We start from the raw sequence: 20564 nt of genomic DNA on the forward strand, positions 1-20564 counted from the left end.
CCAGAACTACACGGGAGGATCTTGTCAATGATCTCAAGGCAGCTGGGACCATAGTCACCAAGAAAACTATTGGTAACACACTACGCCGTGAAGGATTGAAATCCTGCAGCGCCTGCAAGGTCCCCCTGCTCAAGAAAGCACATATACATGCCCGTCTGAAGTTTGCCAATGAACATCTGAATGATTCAGAGGAGAACTGGGTGAAAGTGTTGTGGTCATATGAGACCAAAATGGAGCTCTTTGGCATCAACTCAACTCGCCGTGTTTGGAGGAGGAATGCTGCCTATGACCCCAAGAACACCATCCCCACCGTCAAACATGGAGGTGGAAACATTATGCTTTGGGGGTGTTTTTCTGCTAAGGGGACAGGACAACTTCAACGCATCAAAGGGACGATGGACGGGGCCATGTACCGTCAAATCTTGGGTGAGAACCTCCTTCCCTCAACCAGGGCATTGAAAATGGGTCGTAGATGGGTATTCCAGCATGACAATGACCCAAAACACACGGCCAAGGAAACAAAGGAGTGGCTCAAGAAGAACCACATTAAGGTCCATATCTGTGTCGGGTTCAGATCCCCGAATCCGGAGTGGCGGAGACGGGCGCCGCGAGGCGTCCAGTGCGGTAACGCGACCGATCCCGGAGAAGCTGGCGGGAGCCCCAGGGAGAGTTCTCTTTTCTTTGTGAAGGGCAGGGCGCCCTGGAATGGGTTCGCCCCGAGAGAGGGGCCCAAGCCCTGGAAAGCGTCGCGGTTCCGGTGTAAATCTCGCGCCGGGCCGTACCCATATCCGCAGCAGGTCTCCAAGGTGAACAGCCTCTGGCATGTTAGAACAATGTAGGTAAGGGAAGTCGGCAAGTCAGATCCGTAACTTCGGGATAAGGATTGGCTCTAAGGGCTGGGTCGGTCGGGCTGGGTTGCGAAGCGGGGCTGGGCTCGAGCCGTGGCTGGGGGAGCAGTCGCTCCGCCGCCCTCCTCACGCCACCGTTGGATGTTCGCCGCGTGACTGGTCTCGCGGGCTCTCGTGCGTGGTCTCGCAAGGGGCTGCGTGCTGGGGTTCGTTGGGGCGGTGTCCTTCGGCGTTCCTAAGACGGACCGGTGGGAGGTTGGGTACGGCGGTTGGCGGTTGGCGGCGGCGACTCTGGACGCGCGCCGGGCCCTTCTCGCGGATCTCCCCAGCTACGGCGCTCGTCGGCCCCGTTCGCGCAGGGTCTCCGGCGGGTCGCCTCGGCCGGCGCCTAGCAGCTGACTTAGAACTGGTGTGGACCAGGGGAATCCGACTGTTTAATTAAAACAAAGCATCGCGAAGGCCCGAGGGAAAAAAAACATATTTTCCCAAATGGTCTTAAATGAGCTGTACTCTCAGGCCCATGGGAGAAAGGGTTTTACTAGGCAGGGAGTGTAGAACAAGATGCATGGAGCTCCAGAGGTCACAAGGTCAATGTGGGCCTGCATGGATGTCAGCAGGGCATGAGGGAGAAGGCCCAAGTGAATAGGTGTGTCTGTGTGAGTGTGTGTGTGAGTGAACCTGTCCTACATGGGGGCAGAGCAGGCATCCCCTGTGGAGGCTGGCCACTCTGTCCCCCCTTTCTCCTAGCCTGCTGCACCTCATATGACATTTTGGAAGGATTTAACCTATTTGAAAAAAGTTACAAGGCAACGTGGATCTACTGTGGTGTAGTTCTTCCCAGCATTGCAACCAAATCAGATTTGTATTACATATTGCCTGGAGTGATTTAAAAAGGAAAGAAAGCTCTAATCTTTGCCCAAATGGTCTCAAATTATAGGCCTGATCACCCTGGACCAATGCCTGTTGGTAATTTCAGTAGAACCAAGCAACTCAAGTAGCTATTCAACCTCAAAACTACCTGGTTTTGCTATACATTCAAAACAGCAGTATAATGTGAAATTTTTTGTGGGCATTTAAAAATGACAGAAAATCTTTTCCAAAATGGTCTCAAATGAGCTGTACTCTCAGGCCCATGGGAGAAAGGGTTTTACTAGGCAGGGAGTGTAGAACAAGATGCATGGAGCTCCAGAGGTCACAAGGTCAATGTGGGCCTGCATGGATGTCAGCAGGGCATGAGGGAGAAGGCCCAAGTGAATAGGTGTGTCTGTGTGAGTGTGTGTGTGAGTGATGTATGTTGTTAAGCTATGGAATTAATTGTACAGCATTGGATTGGTGTTGGCATGGGGTAGAGGGAGTTTACATATACCAGTCATTTCCTTTTAAATCCATGAAGGGAAGTGGACAAGTTCACACTTAGAAAGGAGATAATAGTTCCACACCTCATGTGTCCTGATAACTACAGGAATGGAACCATATTGAGGTTGGCTGCTTTCTATACGGTTTGATGGGAGAGAGAGAGAGAGACAGAGACAGAGACAGAGACAGAGAGAGAGAGAGAGAGAGAGAGAGCGAGAGAGAGAGAGGCAGAGAGAGAGAGAGAGAGAGAGAGAGAGAGAGAGAGAGAGAGAGAGAGAGAGAGAGAGAGAGAGAGAGAGAGAGAGAGAGAGAGAGAGAGAGAGAGAGAGAGAGAGAGAGAGAGAGAGAGAGAGCGAGAGAGACAGAGACAGAGACAGAGACAGAGAGACAGAGACAGAGAGAGAGAGAGAGAGAGAGAGAGAGAGAGAGAGAGAGAGAGAGAGAGAGAGAGAGAGAGAGAGAGAGAGAGGACATCAGGTAAAGTTCTGGAGATGAGGGAATATGTGTGCAGAAAGAAACCCTCCAGTATGGTTAACCCCAGTTAGGCCCAGTATGGACTATCAATACAAGTGACCATTTAGAATGTGACCCAGTTCAATGGGTCTTAACAGAACTGGGGGATGTCAGCCATGAAGTTGTCTAAACACAACTGGAATATAATTTGTTTGTGATTCATTGTTAATGGATTTTCCATTAGGAACACAGGGGGAAAACCTAACACAACAACACACATAACACACAACCAATAAAAACAAAGGGGGAGGAAACCACTAAAGTCATTACCATATTGTCATTTTCTAACGACAGGGAGAAAACATGTAAAATCTAGAAGACTACTTTAGATCTGGTCAGAAGAAGCCTAGTGCACTACGTAGGGAACAGGGAGAGATTTGGGACAGAGACAGTAACTCCTGTATGGAAATCTTCATTCTAATGACAGTGAGCAAATCTCCACCCTATTCCCTATGTAGTGCACTACTTTTGATCTGGTCAGAAGTAGCCTAGTGCACTACGTAGGGAACAGGGTGTCATTTGGGCCAGAGTCAGTAACTCCCCTGGGTATGAATTGTCTCTCTATCTTATCTGTCTTCTATATGATGTTCTCCTCTCCTCCTCTCTTCTCTCCTCTATTCACTCTATTCTATCATCCACACCAAATGCCAGCTTCAACACAATCCATTTACAAGTTAAAGACACACCTTGGAATAAATAGCAAAGGAAAACTACTACTAGATGGATTTTTTATTTCCCATCACCATGAATCATATTTAATAACTGAACAGTAGCAGACCTAACTTCATCTGTTCCTGACTCTGGATAGTGGATTAAAAAGACCATCAATCTCCAATGATATTAAAGTACAATTCTGAACATTACTGATATACTGAGTGACAAGTCAAGATATCTGCTGGGTTTTTATTGTTTGGTTAATACCACCACCTGCTGGACAGCTTTAATGTTGCTTGACTGAGCAGTATGGGAGAATAAAAGATGCCAAACTTAGGGCCGGTTTCCCGGACATCTCCATTGAACATGCTTTTTAGTCTAGGACTAGGCTTCATCTGTGTCCGGGAAACCGGCCCATATAGTTCAATTAGCAAGTAAGTAACACTACCTGTTCCATGATACTGAGGAAAATTACATTGAGACAGAGAACCAATTGAGAAAACATTTCAATGGATCTGAATGACAACCAACATACATTAACAGCAAACATCATGATTAATGTAAATGTAGACAATTAAAATACATTGCATTTGATAAAAAAATATGTTAAGTTTTAATTAAACTCTGAAGATTAAATCAGTCAGACAAAAATAATTGTACAGGAAAACAGAGCATTATATCTGGGGACCATCACCACCAGCATGACTAGTATCTATGTGGACCCTACTACAGTTTAACCAGCTCAGCTATAGACTACACCAGCATGACTAGTATCTATGTGGACCCTACTACAGTTTAACCAGCCCAGCTATAGACTACACCAGCATGACTAGTATCTATGTGGACCCTACTACAGTTTAACCAGCTCAGCTATAGACTACACCAGCATGACTAGTATCTATGTGGATCCTACTACAGTTTAACCAGCTCAGCTATAGACTACACCAGCATGACTAGTATCTATGTGGACCCTACTACAGTTTAACCAGCTCAGCTATAGACTACACCAGCATGACTAGTATCTATGTAGACCCTACTACAGTTTAACCAGCTCAGCTATAGACTACACCAGCATGACTAGTATCTATGTGGACCCTACTACAGTTTAACCAGCTCAGCAGTACCATAGAGATTAATCCCAGGATAGAGGGGCTGAGTGAATGTGGTCTGGACTCTGTGGAGGAGGGTCATTGTGTCAGAGACACTGTAGAAGGACAGAGTACCTGCCTTGTGATCCAGGTCCACTCCTACTCTGGAGGACTGAGGGCCTGATACTTTAGTCTCAACATTATTGTGTCTGAACCAATAACTTCCTCTACGACACTGTAAACTCCAGGACTTGTTATTGTGTCCAAATCCACCATCTGTCCCTGTTCTGCTGATGTCTTTATATGAGACTGATGTATCAACACGCCCCCCACTCCACTCCACCTCCCAGTAACAGCGTCCAGACAGACCCTCTCTACACAGAACCATCAAGTTGTTTGTGAATCTGTCTGGATGATCAGGATATGGTTGGACTTGGCCTGTATAGGTCACCTTTCTGTTCCCTTCAGACAGAGAGAGGAGTGTGCATGCTGTGTTTGGGTCCAGTGTGAGCTGACAGGAATCTGGGAGAAGAGCAGAGCAGAGACCAATGAGGGGAGTTAGAACAATAAGTGAAGTCAGATACTGTATCTACCCTGTCTTTGATTAGAGCACAGCAGAGATCAAATCAGAGAAATATGAGGAGTCAGACAGATACCCAGTCTTTGATTAGATCTACTATTGCTATATATTTCTAGAGGGATTGTTAGGAGTGTCAGTAAAAAGAGACTGTTAGTTACTTCAGAATAAAGAGACTCACATTGTAAGAACTGTTCTCTGGTCTTGGGCTCTGGAGGCAGTACAACATCCACTATATTCACTACAGACACACAAACACATTCACAGAGAGAGGGAATGTTATCATCATACCATATTCCACATGTATATGACTAGTAGGGAACTTTCAATGGTCTAAAGTTGATGTTCTTATTATTTCCAACACACCTGTAGTGGAGATCTTGGTCCATTCTCCTTTAAGGACGTCTTCTAGTTTCTCTCTCAGTTCAGACACAGTCTTACTCACATCTCCAAAGGACTGAAGAGGACGGACAACTGATAACTCTGGCGAGAGAGAGAGAACAGAACCAAATGATTGAGAGTTTCACATTGAGTTTTAATTTCATATCACATGTATCAAGGCAGTTTAGTTACCTGGAGGAAATGGATGTGATCCTCTGTGTGTGAGAGCTGCTCCAGCTCAGTGCTTCTCTTCCTCAGCTCAGCTATCTCCTGCTCCAGTTGCTCCAGGAGTCCTTCAGCTTGACTCACTTGAGCCTTCTCTTGGGCTCTGATCAGCTCCTTCACCTCAGAGCGCCTTCTCTCAATGGAGCGGATCAGCTCAGTAAAGATCTTATCACTGTCCTCCACTGCTGCCTGTGCAGAGCGCTGTTAAGAGAGAGAGAGAGAGAGACTTGTCTTACTTTAATGAGCCATCCTCATTACACTAACACCCCCCCCTCCTAAAAACACATTGCGTGCCACCACAACCTCCACACAATCACATTATCCAGTACCCAACACCACAGTACAATACACCATCCAGCACCACATTCCAACCGTCCATCCAACCCCTCCTCTCCAGACGTACAGACAGCCCCCCTGAGCCCCCATACCTCCTGAAACATCTCCACACTGTTGATCATTTTGTACAACTCAAACTCAACCCTAAGGCGTCAACAGTAATGGCATTACCCTGGCAACACAGAAAAAACATGATGAACAGTCTGTCATTGCAGAAAACGGACACCCCTCCCCAACTCCAAGGTCAACCCGAGCCAACCAGCTATTGGTGTCCAGGGCTCCATGTAATACCCTCCACTGGAGGACCCCTGACCTTTCCAGCACTGGGAGCTTATAGAGCACCCTCCACCTATACCCTGCCATGCTCTCAGCCCCCACAACCCCCTGCCACTGATGCCCCTTCACTCCCACTAAGCTCAGAGTGTTAAAAGTCAGTAAGTCCTCCGGACTCTCCTGCCAGTCCCCAGTCTCTGCTGTCACTTGCAGTGGTGGAAACGGTGGTGGCCCCTCCTCAGGCTGCTCCAGCCCCCTCCTCACTGGGTCAGGCAGAGCCTCCTGGACCTCCCGCATGACTCTCTCCAGCAGCCTAAGAGACGTTTGTCCCGCCTGCTGTGCCGACTCTTGGGGGTTTTTCCACCCCCCGGCAGCCGCAGGTCTGCTAGTCAGAGTACGACCCTACCTTACACAGAAAGCGGCACAGGTCCTAATCCAGGCACTTGTCATCTCCCGTATGGATTACTGCAACTCACTGTTGGCTGGTCTCCCTGCCTGTGCCATTAAACCCCTGCAACTTATCCAGAACGCTGCAGCCCGTCTGGTGTTCAACCTTCCCAAGTTCTCTCATGTCACCCCGCTCCTCCGCACACTCCACAGGCTTCCAGTTGAAGCTCGCATCTACTACAAAACCATGGTGCTTGCCTACGGAGCTGTGAGGGGAACGGCACCTCCTTACCTTCAGGCTCTGATCAGACCCTACACCCAAACGAGGGCACTATGTTCATCCACCTCTGGCCTGCTAGCCCCCCTACCTCTACGGAAGCACAGTTCCCGCTCAGCCCAGTCAAAGCTATTCGCTGCTCTGGCACCCCAATGGTGGAACAAGCTCCCCCACGACGCCAGGACAGCGGAGTCACTGACCACCTTCCGGAGACACTTGAAACCCCACCTCTTTAAGGAATACCTGCAATAGTATAATAGTTATCCTTCTACCCCCCCTTTACTACCACTGTCTTTTGTCTAAACTAACACCTGACTTATTTCACCTGCTAGCACTGACTTGTTTAAAGAAATGTACTTATTGTGATCGAGATGTAGTTGTCCCACTGGCTATCCTAAGTTGAATGCACCAATTTGTAAGTCGCTCTGGATAAGAGCGTCTGCTAAATGACTTAAATGTTAAATGTTCATGAAGAGCTGCTGATCCAGACCCAAACCACCAGCCCTCCTCAACAGAGCACATGCTGGTTCCCTCCGGCCCACCTCCGTAGGGTACAGTAGCAACACACGTCCTGTCCAATAATTTCCCAGACCTTTTAAAAAAAAATCAGAGGCAGACCGTCTGAGAGACGGCAGCTGAGAGTTTGTGAAAGGCCAGGGAAATGTCAATTTGATTTCTCTGTGACAGAGAGAGTTTGGAAAGGTCTGTGAGCAGAACCTGAGAACACCCAGGATCACAGAGTTCTGCCCTCTATAAATCAGAGTACAACTCCACAGCCGCAGCCTCATCTCCCCACAACAGAAGTTACCCACCCATCAGGCTCCCTCCTCTCCCCCACAACAGAAGTTACTCCCCCTTCTGCTGTCCCCACCTCTCCCAAAAGCCTTGGAAGCTTGAGCAAAAAGTGACATCTTGTAAGAGCTTTACAGGGAATTTCCAATAGGACACCTGCCTGGGCCCTGGTGAAACAGAGAACTGAGCCCTGTACTAGGTGCAGACACATTTTGGAAAGCAAAGACAAGGTCACTGATTTAGGCTCTAACCACTAACAACCTACCCTTACACACCTCTTTTGCTACCCCTGCACTAAGATTTGTGCCATGGCTCAGCACCTGAGCCCCCTTACACCAGACCCCCAATACGCTTAATTAATCACATCACTGTGTGTCTCTTGCTAAAAAAATCACGTTTAAATGTTTTGGTTTGACATATTCCCCCAGTCTCTGCTGCCGTTCATGTTAAGGAAGTCTAATGTTAAGGAAGTCTAACCGTGAAATCTCCATAAGAGGTGGGAGGGAAATCACCACAATCAAAATCCAGTAGAGAAGCCCATAAAGCCGCCATGCCAGAAAAAAACATAAATTTAAGCAGATTCTGAAGACATGGCCTTAAGAACCCATGACCCATTTTCTCAGCCTATACCGCTTCCTGGGTGAGAGGACACTAAACCCCTCATTCTTCATCACGTGTTGTACTGACCTTACAAACCTTCCAGGATCAATCAAATAAGATTCCAGCAGAACCTTCTTTTTCCCCTTTAGTCTCCATCAGTAACCTAGAAAGTTCTCTCAGCGTATATACTGGGCCCTCAGCCTGACTGTCTGTCAGCTCTGGATCCAATGAGCCGTCTGAAAACGAGACGCCTTGTCCTCCGCTCCCGCAGACTCACCTCCCCCCTCTTCCTCTTCCTCCATTGGCACGGTACCGTCCTCCTCCTCCCCAGTCTCTGCCCCCCTGCACTTCCCCCCTGATCAGTGCCTCTTCCCCAATGACAGGCAATATTTCCTGGGATGAGCCCACCAAGCCTTCGCCCACCGGAGTCTCTGTTGCTACAGAAACCTGCCTCAGCTCATGTAGCCCAGCTGCAACCCTCCCCACCACCGCTTTCTCCACGGCCTGCGCACCACCACTTGGCCATGCACTACTACCGTGTAGCTCAGTTGGTAGAGCATGGCGCTTGCAACACCAGGGTTGTGGGTTCGTTTCCCATTGGGGGAAAGTATGAAAATGTATGCACTCACTAACTGTAAGTCGCTCTGGATAAGAGCATCTGCTAAATGACTAAAATGTAAAAAATGTACTCTCCTCCCTCCTGGTACCCCTGCCATTTATTTTGCAATTCTGAGTAATCACTACTTTAGTAAGGATTAGTAAGGAAAAACACTTTATTCAGTACTACTGCAGTTGCTTAATAATTCCAATAGATGGCAGCATAAGACCATGAATGACATTTCAGAAGATTAGTTTAGTTCTCTCCCTGGATAAACCACCACTCCACCTCACAGGAAAACTCCTCCTGCCTGAGCTTTTTACTGTCCCTTTCCACACTGCTAACGCAAGAGGAAGGACTGAAAACACATTACTGTGAAGTAATATAATGATGAGTCATGTTTATTATTACCTGTTTTTATGGTCATGTTTTGAAATTATACTTCATTACTATAATGATTATCAATACGCCTGAACATTAATTCAGTCACCTCTGGTCGACAAAAACGTATTTTCCTAGTACATTAATTGTCAAATTCATCAACCAGCATCGAGCACTCTGCCTTCTCACGGAAGCGAGGGGCATGTTGAGGTAAATATGCTAACCGCGACGGTTGCATTATGTAATTTATTGGTGGGCTGGAAGATGCAGTGTTTTTTCTTTTCTATTCAGAGGCTATTTACTCCCAATATGAGATAATTTTATATAGAAGGTATTTATAATGCATGTTTACTAGGGTTGAGGTTAGCGCATCTGAGTAGGGATTATTTGGGTTCAATACCTGTCCTACCTATCAATCATATTGCTGCTTGTAGCCTATAACTGATGATCCCCACACTAGAAACACCGAAAACTATCTGTGCTAGCAAACCCTGTGTTCCACCCCTCCCCTGTGTAACCTTGAAGTTTGTTGAGAAACAAACACTTGTCAACGAAAAGAGACATGTTTAACGGATTCCGCTTGGCACCCAGCCGAGAGCACACGAAAACCACTTGCAAATTTACCAAAACTAACCAACTACTTGCGGTCTGTTCGTACGTAATAAACGGAGGCAGATTAGCCACCACAACTCTTATCGAAAGAGGCGACATCTGCACCAACACACCCCTCACAAAAATCCCACTCGCAACAAGACAAACCTTTTTCATTAACACAACCACCGCCTTGTTCATTCTGGATGCAGAGTGCAGATGTTCCGCTCCAACCTGTTCGCCGACCATGAGCAAAACTTCCTCCACACCTTTCTCCGGAACACACCCGAAGCGACAGCGTTTCTTCTCCACTCGGTTGAGGCCATCACGCCGCCCTAACAAACTACCCCTACTCCCCCCTCAACTCTAAACGATAAACAGTGGAAACCAATAAACAAACCCTCCACCATGAGAAAATAAATCCAGAAAATACGCAAGAACCAAAAGAAAAAAGAATAGTAGCCCTCCTCACGAACCACAAATCTCTCACACAACCAACTTCTTCTTCTATGATATAATGGCGGTCCACAAACCAACGTTAAAGGTGCATGCCGCCACCTACTGTGCTGGAGTGTGTGGTCAATCACGGTTTCCAACATTTCTACATCCTCCTACCTAACTCAGTACTTCTGAGAAAATAAAGAAGAGCCCTACTAACTTCTAATAGACCCTCCCACATCCCCAAAATCCCTTCCAAACCCCCCCAACCCCGTCCAACCTCAATGACCCTACACTTCAATCTTTCCCTCTCTTCAACATACTTACAACAATATAACAACACATGCTCCACCGTTTCATCGACCGTACCTTCCAGACACAAACCATTCCCCTGCTTGCAACCAGATGTAATGACGAGTTCAATGTACAATGTCCTAAGCGCAATTGAGTAAACACCACCTCTTCCTTCCTAATCTGACCTTTGAATCTTGGTCCATCGACCTTTCTGTAAAACTGTAAACTATTCATATAAATGCCGGCCCTTGTGCTCAGAGTACCATCTCTTCTGCCACACATCTATCAAAATGGCTCTGATCTTACATTTGGCCTCACCTCTACCCAGTGGAACATTAATATCAATTATATCTCGTTTCAAAGATCTTTTAGCTAACTGGTCTACAATTTCATTCCCTTCCACACCCGAATGTGCTGGGACCCAGCAGAATCTCACTACTAAACCCATTCTCTCAATTCTCCAAAATAACATTAATACCTCCAATAGAAGGTCACTCCTATTAGATTTACCAGATGATAAACTATTCAATACAGACAGAGAATCTGACCATACTATAATTCTAACAGGTTGTACGTCCTCCACCCACTGGAGGGCAACTATTATCACCAACAGTTCAACTGAGTATACTGACAGTTCATCTGTTAGTCTTCTACATATCTGCACATCAAATTCAGGAACGTAAACGCCTGCTCCTGTGAGCCCACTATCTGTTCCTTGGATCCATCTGTGAAAAGCGGTAGAAAAGCATAAAAACTTCTACCAATGTAATTGTCAACCAGTTTCACTATATCACTGACTTCTGACCAATCTTTCCTTTTCTCTACCAAGGTTAGATCAACAACAGGGTCTGGGAGTAACCATGGAGGAACATCCCCTATCACCACAGAAGGGCCATCCTCCAACTCCCTCAAACCACTCTCATCAGCAAGCTTTCCAACTGTCCAACCAAAACCACTGCCTTGTCTACTAGTATATTCCCAACAGTCATCTAGAACAGTAGCAGTGGGATGCTCAACCTCACAGCCTTTCAACCCAATAAGATAATGACCATTTTTTACGCCGTACATACAAAGGCATCTCTCCTGCCTCCACCAGTAAGGCACATACAGATGTTGATTTAAATGCACCAATACATATCCTTAAAGCTATATACTGGATTCTGTCCAGCTTCTGAAGACAAGTCTTTACCTCTGTTCCATAAACTGTACACCAGTAATCAATTGTCGTCCTGATCAGAGCTCTATAAATATCCATCAACAATTGTCTGTCAGCACCCTATTCATAACCAGAGACCCACACAACCAACTACCGCAAAAGTTAATGAATGAGAGAGACATGAACATCGTTACAATACTGTACATAGACATAATATAACGGTTCTTCTTCTTTGGAGTTTAACGGCGGTTGGCATCCAATATGTTGCATTACCGCCCCCAACTGGACTATAATATAAATCCATTATACTTTGTGACACAAAATGGGAAAAGGGGAAATTATAATAATAAAAAAAAACACCCTTCCAACTAACCCTACACTCATTAAATACCCACTACCCCATTCCACTACTTTGACCCTATCGGCTCCTGCACCATGCCAACGGCCTGGGAGGACGGGACACCACCACTCAACACACCCTGTAACTCTTCTGAAGTCTAATCCTGTATGCCCAAATATTTCTCTGCAGCTGCCACCACAATATCTATTTTCTGTGATTTACGTTCCATTTCTGCGGTACAGTTGATAACCATTGCTATGAACGCTAAGAAGCTAACTTTACTGAAGCATATATCACTCGTTGGCCTATCCCTCTGTGCTGGCACAGATCTACTACTCACAGGGATCCTCTCAGGATCTCTCACCCTTGACCCATCCTCCTCTACTTTCTTCACTGCCTCAGCATACGACACCTTCTGCACTACTCTGACTCTAGCCACCTCAACCTGCCTCTCTCGCACCGGACACTTCCAATCCCCAGCAACATGGGCATCCCTACAGTTGACACACACAACTTTATCCACCGAAACTACACAATCCTCTATCCCATGCCCTCCTGCACACTTCCCACATCTTGGATCTCCCTCCTACAAACTGCTGCAACATGACCATAAACGTTGCACCTGAATCAGCACAGTGGATTCGGCACAAAGTTCTAACATGATAACTGATATATCCTACCATGACTTTGTCGGGTAAAGACTCAAAACTCAAAAGGACTGACAGTGACTCCTCTGTTTCACCACGCTCACCACCGGGTCTGTGTTGCACCAAACGGCGGGCATCACAAACACCAGGAAGCTTAAACTTGAATTGCTCCACCTCCACACTTAACGCTACCCCAGAAATCACTCCTTTCAATGGTGCCCTGTTCCTAAGAGCAAAGCAAGAAACAGATCTTGACCCAAGTTGCGTGACACGGAGCGCCCACTCCCTCTGGTCAGAAGAAACACAAACAAATATCACAAGTCCACTACAGGTTACCTTCACTGATTCAACTGCACCCAACTCCTTTCCCACCCACCCTGAAACCACAAATGGATCTGCCAAAAGGTATGGATCCACTTTCTCCTACAATGTAACTCCTACTGCACCAGATTCTTCTTTATCATGTCCATTGATGCCAGGCTCTGGTTCTGAGCTCTTCACCACACCTTCTACCTCACTTAACTCTCCCTCATTCATTTCCATTTCACCTCCAGAACTCAGTCTGGCGAATGGCTCACTCTGTTTGCACTTGAATTATGACATTTGAAATGTCTCTATTCCTTTGGAACTTATGTGAGTGTAATGTTTACTGTTCATTTCTGAATGTTTATTTCACTTTTGTTTATTATCTATTTCACTTGCTTTGGCAATGTAAACATATGTTTCCCATGCCAATAAAGCCATTTGAATTGATTTGAATTGAGAGAGAGAGAGAGAGAGAGAGAGAGAGAGAGAGAGAGAGAGAGAGAGAGAGAGAGAGAGAGAGAGAGAGAGAGAGAGAGAGAGAAAGAGCTCCATGTTAATGTATAGGGGACATGAGTCGGTCATGGTTACTCATGGTTATGTGATGAGGTAGCCCCGCCTTCGACTTCAAAATCAGTGTCGGCCCTCAGCCCAATAGGGAATGTCCTCTTGGTGTAACGGTCAAGATGTTGGTTTCTCCCTCAGTAGACCCGGGTTCATATCCCGCCGGTTACAATAAGCAGTCTATTCTCTGACAGGGGTCCAGACAGCCTGTTCCCAACAGTGGAGCCAGTGGGATTGGATAGGGGCATCTCTCTCTCTCTGACTGGAGGAGAGAAGTGAAATGGTGTGTCTCCTCTGGTCAACAATACTCACCTTGAGACACTCCACAGCCTGTTGGAGCTCCTTCAGGTCCTTCTCTCTCTCCTGGAATCTCTGCTGGACGTTCTGCTGACTCATCCCCAGCTTCCTCTGTGGAGAATCACTCTTCAATGAGCTATCAAGCTTTATTTGTCCAGTAGATCAATAGTATAGTAATGGGACATAGGGCCCATAGAAGATAGGGATTAATATGTTGTGGAAGTGTCTGTGTGAAATTATATTATTAAGTTGTTATGTGAATTATTATAGTTTTAACAGTGCACAAAACAGGGGAGCTGATTGGGTGTTTGATAACGAATGATAATGGTGTTTGACTTTAGAAAATGGTGATACATTTGGAGAATCTGGGTTAGCATATCTATATAATCAAGGTTTGTGTTCATATTTGTTCTGCCGTGGATCGATATCATTTGAATGATCTCATATTCAAACAGCCTTAGCTCCTACTGTATCTTTAATTCTTTGTTTATCAGACAGTCACCAACAAGTAGTTCTGGTCTTACCTGTTTCTCAGGTCCTCTCTGCTGCAGCTGACACTGTATCATGGCCTTTATGTTCATCCATCACACACTGATAACAGATACACTGCTGATCGGTACGACAGAAAACCTCCAGCAGTTTGTCATGATGAGAGCAGATCTTCTCCTGTAGTTGTGCGGTGGCTTTGACCAGCTTGTGCTTCTTGAAACCAGGAAATGTATAGTGAGGTTGGAGGTGAGTCTCACAGTAAGAGGCCAGACACACCAGACAGGACATGAGGGCTATCTGCTTTCTGGTCCCAGTGCAGAAATCACACGCCACATCTCCAGGTCCAGCATAGCACAGAGCAGGAGGGGGAGCAGCCTGGAGTCCTGTCTTCTTCAGTTTCTCCACCAACTCAGCCAACATGTTATTTTTCCTCAGATTAGGCCTTGGAGTGAAGGTCTCTCTGCACTGAGGACAGCTATAGACCCCTTTCAGAACATCCTGATCCCAGCAGTCCTCAATACAGCGCCTACAGTAACTGTGTCCACAGGGGATGGTGACCGGCTCCTTCAGTAGATCCAGACAGACAGAACAACAGAACTGGTCCTGGTCCAGCAGAACTCCCTGCTGAGCCATTTGGATGGTTGTTCACTCTCACACAGACAGACGACACAGAGACTCAGATCAGTTTCGTTTCCACAGAAGTTAGTTTTTGGGAGGGCGTGGACTTTCTGGATCTGCCAGATAGGTGAGGTTAGAGGGAGGGAGGGAGGGAGGGATAGATGGCTTCCAGTTGAAGCTCGCATCCGCTACAAGACCATGGTGCTTGCCTATGGAGCAGTGAGGGGAACGGCACCTCTGTACCTTCAGGCTCTGATCAGTCCCTACACCCAAACGAGGGCATTGCGCTCATCCACCTCTGGCCTGCTGGCTCCCCTTCCTCTGCGGAAGCATAGTTCCCGCTCAGCCCAGTCAAAACTGTTCGCTGCTCTGGCACCCCAATGGTGGAACAAGCTCCCTCACGACGCCAGGACAGCGGAGTCACTCACCACCTTCCGGAGACATTTGAAACCCCACCTCTTTAAGGAATACCTGGGATAGGATAAAGGAATCCTTCTACCCCCCCCCCCCCCCCCCCCCCAATTGTAAAGTGGTTATCCCACTGGCTATAGGGTGAACGCACCAATTTGTGAGTCGCTCTGGCTAAGAGCGTCTGCTAAATGACGTTAATGTGCCCTTGAGCAAGGCACTTAACCCTAATTGCTCCTGTAAGTCGCTCTGGATAAGAGCGTCTGCTAAATGACTAAAATGTAAAAATGTAAATGTAACTGCGTTCAACGTGGAGAGGGAGACAAATATTTTAGTTTCTAGGTTAGGGCCCTTCATTTGGAATAAATCTAACAAATATGAGTTGTTAGAATATATAAAGGGTAACAGATCCTATGAAGTACATATTATAATTATTATAATAAGCTTCATAATGCCTTATAATACACTTTGTGAAAAGTCTGTCCCTCTCTATCCCCCTTCATGTTTTACCTTTGCATTTTGCTGACTGTTGATCATGCGGGTCCTTGCTCTTTAGCCCTGATGCAGTGAAAATAGAGTAATCTAAGGACAGAAAAGGAATATATATGAATGGAGATTTGATAGGACAATAACACACAGCAGTAAAAGTAGAGTTAAGTCCTATAGGCTGTTTCAATGCACCAGAGGAGTAGTCACACATAACTCAGTACCTTAGTGAGATACACTGCTGTTACTTAAATGTAATAGAGTTTTATTAGCCTCCCCATGGGGATTAAGATGGCATCGTCTGAGTACAACGTGATGCTAAACCACCCTGAAGGATGCAAAGCAGAAACATCTGTGTACGCTATCCCTCATGCAGTGAAAAAGACAAAAACAAAAAACAAAAAAATGACGTCATCTTTATGCGACATCTTTTTGACTGCGGACCATCACACTTTATTGCTTATTTGAATTTAAGGGTTTTACGCACCAACCTAACTTTAGGGAGAGCGCGAGGGTGCTCTTTGCTTTTAAACCACAGAGAATGAAATGTTTTGTGTTTGAGTCCCTTATCACTTTGCCTGGTCCTACCTTTACATTGTGGTTGTCTGGTCTGTTTGCCTGTCAATTCCGGATTCTTTACCCTGTCCAGGTGTTCCTGTAAGGCCTTCTCATTCCTCAGCCTGCGCTGCTCTTCTTTAGACAGCACCTCCTCCTCCTTTCTCTTTCCCTCTATCTCTTTGGCCTGGTCTTTATCTCTCCTATCCTTCTGACAAGGCCCCCTTCTCCCCTCTTCTGCCATCCTCTCAAATTTGTCCATAAGGAGCTCTGCCTCTGTCTTTGGCGCTGTTACTTTGTCATTCCCATCTTTCTTTTGGACACTCTCACTTTTATTACTCACTTTGACCTGGGGGACCTTGGCCACGCCTTGACTGCTCGTGGAAAACACAGAGAAATCTGAGAGAGAGAGAGAGAGAGAGAGAGAGAGAGAGAGAGAGAGAGAGAGAGAGAGAGAGAGAGAGAGAGAGAGAGAGAGAGAGAGAGAAAGAGAGAGAGAGAGAGAGAGAAGCTTTGACTATATACAGACTCAGTGAGCATAGCCTTGCTATTGAGAGAGGCCGCCGTAGGCACTGCCCACAAAATGAGGTGGAATCCCTCAGATTACACAGACCCACAAAGAATTTTGAACTATTTGCCCATCGTTACAACACTGTATATAGACGTAATATGACATTTAAAATGTCTTTATTCTTTTGGAACTTCTGAGTGTAATGTTTACTGTTAATATTTATTGTTTATTTCTCTTTTGTTTACTACCTACTTCACTTGCTTTGACAATGTTAACATACGTTTCCCACGCCAATAAAGCCCTTAAATTGAAATTGAATTGAGAGAGAGAGAGAGAGAGAGAGAGAGAGAGACCACATTTACACCCTCCACACTCTAATTGACAAACAAGTCAACCAAAACAAAGGCAAAATCTACTCGTGCTTTGTAGACTTCAAGAAAGCATTTGATTCAATTTTGCACTAAGGTATTTTATTACAAACGAATAGTAAGTGGTATTGGAGGGAAAACATATGATGTTATTAAATCAATGTACACTAAAAACAACTTAAAATCGGCAACAAGCCGAGACTTCTTCTCTCAGGGACGTGGAGTGAAACAGGGCTGCCCAATAAGTGCAACACTATTTAACCTCTATGAATTGGCAAAAACATTAGAAGAATCGGCAGCACCTGGTCTCACCCTACACAACACTGAAATCAAGTGTCTGCTGTACGCAGATGACCTGGTGCTACTGTCTCCCACTTAGGAGGGGTTACAGCAGCATCTAGATCATCTGCACAGGTTCTGTCAGACCTGGGCTCTGACCGTAAATCTAAAAAAAAACGAATATAATGATATTCCAAAAAAAGGTCAGGAAATCAGGATGACAAATATCAATCAATCAATCAATTTTATTTTATATAGCCCTTCGTACATCAGCTAATATCTCGAAGTGCTGTACAGAAACCCAGCCTAAAACCCCAAACAGCTAGTAATGCAGGTGTAGAAGCACGGTGGCTAGGAAAAACTCCCTAGAAAGGCCAAAACCTAGGAAGAAACCTAGAGAGGAACCAGGCTATGAGGGGTGGCCAGTCCTCTTCTGGCTGTGCCGGGTGGAGATTATAACAGAACCATGCCAAGATGTTCAAAAATGTTCATAAGTGACAAGCATGGTCAAATAATAATCAGGAATAAATCTCAGTTGGCTTTTCATAGCCGATCATTAAGAGTTGAAAACAGCAGGTCTGGGACAGGTAGGGGTTCCATAACCGCAGGCAGAACAATATAAATTCTATTTGGACACAGTTCTATTAGAACACACCAAAAATTACACGTATCTAGGACTAAATATCAGCAACACAGGTAGCTTTCACATGGCTGTGAATGAGCTGAGAGACAAAGCAAGAAGAGCCATTAAAAGGAATATTAAAATCGAAATTCCAATTAGAATCTGGCTCAATCAGTTATAGAACCAAGTGCTCTATATGGCAGCGAAGTATGGGGTCCACTCTCTAATAATGAATTTCTCTCTGTCTCTCTCTCTCTGTCTCGCTCTTTCTCTCTCTGTGTCTCTCTTTCTCTCTCTGTCTCTGTCTCTGTCTCTCTCTCTCTGTCTCTCTGTGTCTCTCTGTTTCTCTCTCTCTCTCTCTTTCTCTGTCTCTCTCTCTGTTTCTCTCTCTGTCTCTCTCTGTTTCTCTCTGTCTCTGTCTCTCTTTCTATGTCTCTCTGTGTCTCTCTCTGTTTCTCTCTCTCTCTGTCTCTCTCTTTCTATGTCTCTCTCTCTGTTTCTCTCTCTGTCTCTCTCTGTTTCTCTCTGTCTCTGTCTCTCTCTCTCTGTGTCTCTCTCTCTGTCTCTCTGTCTCTCTCTGTCTCTCTCTCTCTCTCTCTCTCTTTCTCTCTGTCTCTCTCTCTTTCTCTCTCTCATCATTTTTTGTCTCCCTCTCTCTATATCGCTCGTCCTTTTTAGCTTTGCACTGTGTCATCAAATACTTTGTGAAAAGTCTGTCCCTCTCTATCCCCCTTCATGTTTTACCTTTGCATTTTGCTGACTGTTGATCATGCGGGTCCTTGCTCTTTAGCCCTGATGCAGTGAAAATAGAGTAATCTAAGGACAGAAAAGGAATATATATGAATGGAGATTTGATAGGACAATAACACACAGCAGTAAAAGTAGAGTTAAGTCCTATAGGCTGTTTCAATGCACCAGAGGAGTAGTCACACATAACTCAGTACCTTAGTGAGATACACTGCTGTTACTTAAATGTAATACAGTTTTATTAGCCTCCCCATGGGGATTAAGATGGCATCGTCTGAGTACAACGTGATGCTAAACCACCCTGAAGGATGCAAAGCAGAAACATCTGTGTATGCTATCCCTCATGCAGTGAAAAAGACAAAAACAAAAACAAAAAAAATGACGTCAGCTTTATGCGACATCTTTTTGAGTGCGGACCATCACACTTTATTGCTTATTTGAATTTAAGGGTTTTACGCACCAACCTAACTTTAGGGAGAGCGCGATGGTGCTCTTTGCTTTTAAACCACAGAGAATGAAATGTTTTGTGTTTGAGTCCCTTGTCACTTTGCCTGGTCCTACCTTTACATTGTGGTTGTCTGGTCTGTTTGCCTGTCAATTCCGGATTCTTTACCCTGTCCAGGTGTTCCTGTAAGGCCTTCTCATTCCTCAGCCTGCGCTGCTCTTCTTTAGACAGCACCTCCTCCTCCTTTCTCTTTCCCTCTATCTCTTTGGCCTGGTCTTTATCTCTCCTATCCTTCTGACAAGGCCCCCTTCTCCCCTCTTCTGCCATCCTCTCAAATTTGTCCATAAGGAGCTCTGCCTCTGTCTTTGGCGCTGTTACTTTGTCATTCCCATCTTTCTTTTGGACACTCTCACTTTTATTACTCACTTTGACTTGGGGGACCTTGGCCACGCCTTGACTGCTCGTGGAAAACACAGAGAAATCTGAGAGAGAGAGAGAGAGAGAGAGAGAGAGAGAGAGAGAGAGAGAGAGAGAGAGAGAGAGAGAGAGAGAGAGAGAGAGAGAGAGAGAGAGAGAAGCTTTGACTATATACAGACTCAGTGAGCATAGCCTTGCTATTGATAGAGGCCGCCGTAGGCACTGCCCACAAAATGAGGTGGAATCCCTCAGATTACACAGACCCACAAAGAATTTTGAACTATTTGCCCATCGTTACAAAACTGTATATAGACGTAATATGACATTTGAAATGTCTTTATTCTTTTGGAACTTCTGAGTGTAATGTTTACTGTTAATATTTATTGTTTATTTCTCTTTTGTTTACTACCTACTTCACTTGCTTTGACAATGTTAACATACGTTTCCCACGCCAATAAAGCCCTTAAATTGAAATTGAATTGAGAGAGAGAGAGAGAGAGAGACCACATTTACACCCTCCACACTCTAATTGACAAACAAGTCAACCAAAACAAAGGCAAAATCTACTCGTGTTTTGTAGACTTCAAGAAAGCATTTGATTCAATTTTGCACTAAGGTATTTTATTACAAACGAATAGTAGGTGGTATTGGAGGGAAAACATATGATGTTATTAAATCAATGTACACTAAAAACAACTTAAAA

The 20564-nt window shown here is 45.5% G+C and overlaps 4 protein-coding genes across 4 annotated transcripts in view; all 4 read right to left on the bottom strand.

The window, feature by feature from the left end:
- LOC311123037 (tripartite motif-containing protein 16-like) overlaps positions 1–15086 on the bottom strand; it is a 39153-nt gene extending 24067 nt beyond the window's left edge. The window contains exon 1 of the mRNA XM_084197326.1: positions 14824–15086. Coding sequence (XP_084053452.1) covers positions 14824–15038 — 215 coding nt within the window. The 5' untranslated portion in view covers positions 15039–15086. The remainder of the gene's footprint in view (positions 1–14823) is intronic.
- Positions 3974–5475, bottom strand: LOC311123032 (tripartite motif-containing protein 16-like; the record flags this gene model as incomplete). Its single annotated transcript, XM_084197321.1, has 3 exons — positions 3974–4981; positions 5218–5277; positions 5403–5475. Coding segments are annotated over 3 exons (645 nt in total), but the record flags the coding sequence as incomplete, so codon positions are not given.
- On the bottom strand, positions 5470–14110 carry LOC311123033 (uncharacterized protein; the record flags this gene model as incomplete). Its single annotated transcript, XM_084197322.1, has 4 exons — positions 5470–5519; positions 5610–5843; positions 13932–14025; positions 14100–14110. 4 exons carry the CDS (start codon positions 14108–14110, stop codon positions 5478–5480), a joined length of 381 nt encoding a protein of 126 aa, XP_084053448.1. The 3' UTR covers positions 5470–5477.
- An 844-nt stretch (positions 15087–15930) lies between the features above and the next one.
- LOC311123035 (uncharacterized protein) lies at positions 15931–19864 on the bottom strand (the record flags this gene model as incomplete). Its single annotated transcript, XM_084197324.1, has 4 exons — positions 19561–19864; positions 18997–19068; positions 16506–16871; positions 15931–16013 (listed from the first exon to the last, which is right to left on the bottom strand). The coding sequence occupies exons 1-4, from the start codon at positions 19787–19789 to the stop codon at positions 15931–15933; spliced, it is 750 nt and encodes a 249-aa protein (XP_084053450.1). The 5' UTR covers positions 19790–19864.
- Positions 19865–20564: the final 700 nt, after the last annotated feature.

This window comes from Coregonus lavaretus (genome assembly GCF_964263955.1).
Source record: "Coregonus lavaretus genome assembly, contig: HAP1_SCAFFOLD_1064, whole genome shotgun sequence".
Lineage (NCBI taxonomy): Eukaryota > Metazoa > Chordata > Actinopteri > Salmoniformes > Salmonidae > Coregonus > Coregonus lavaretus.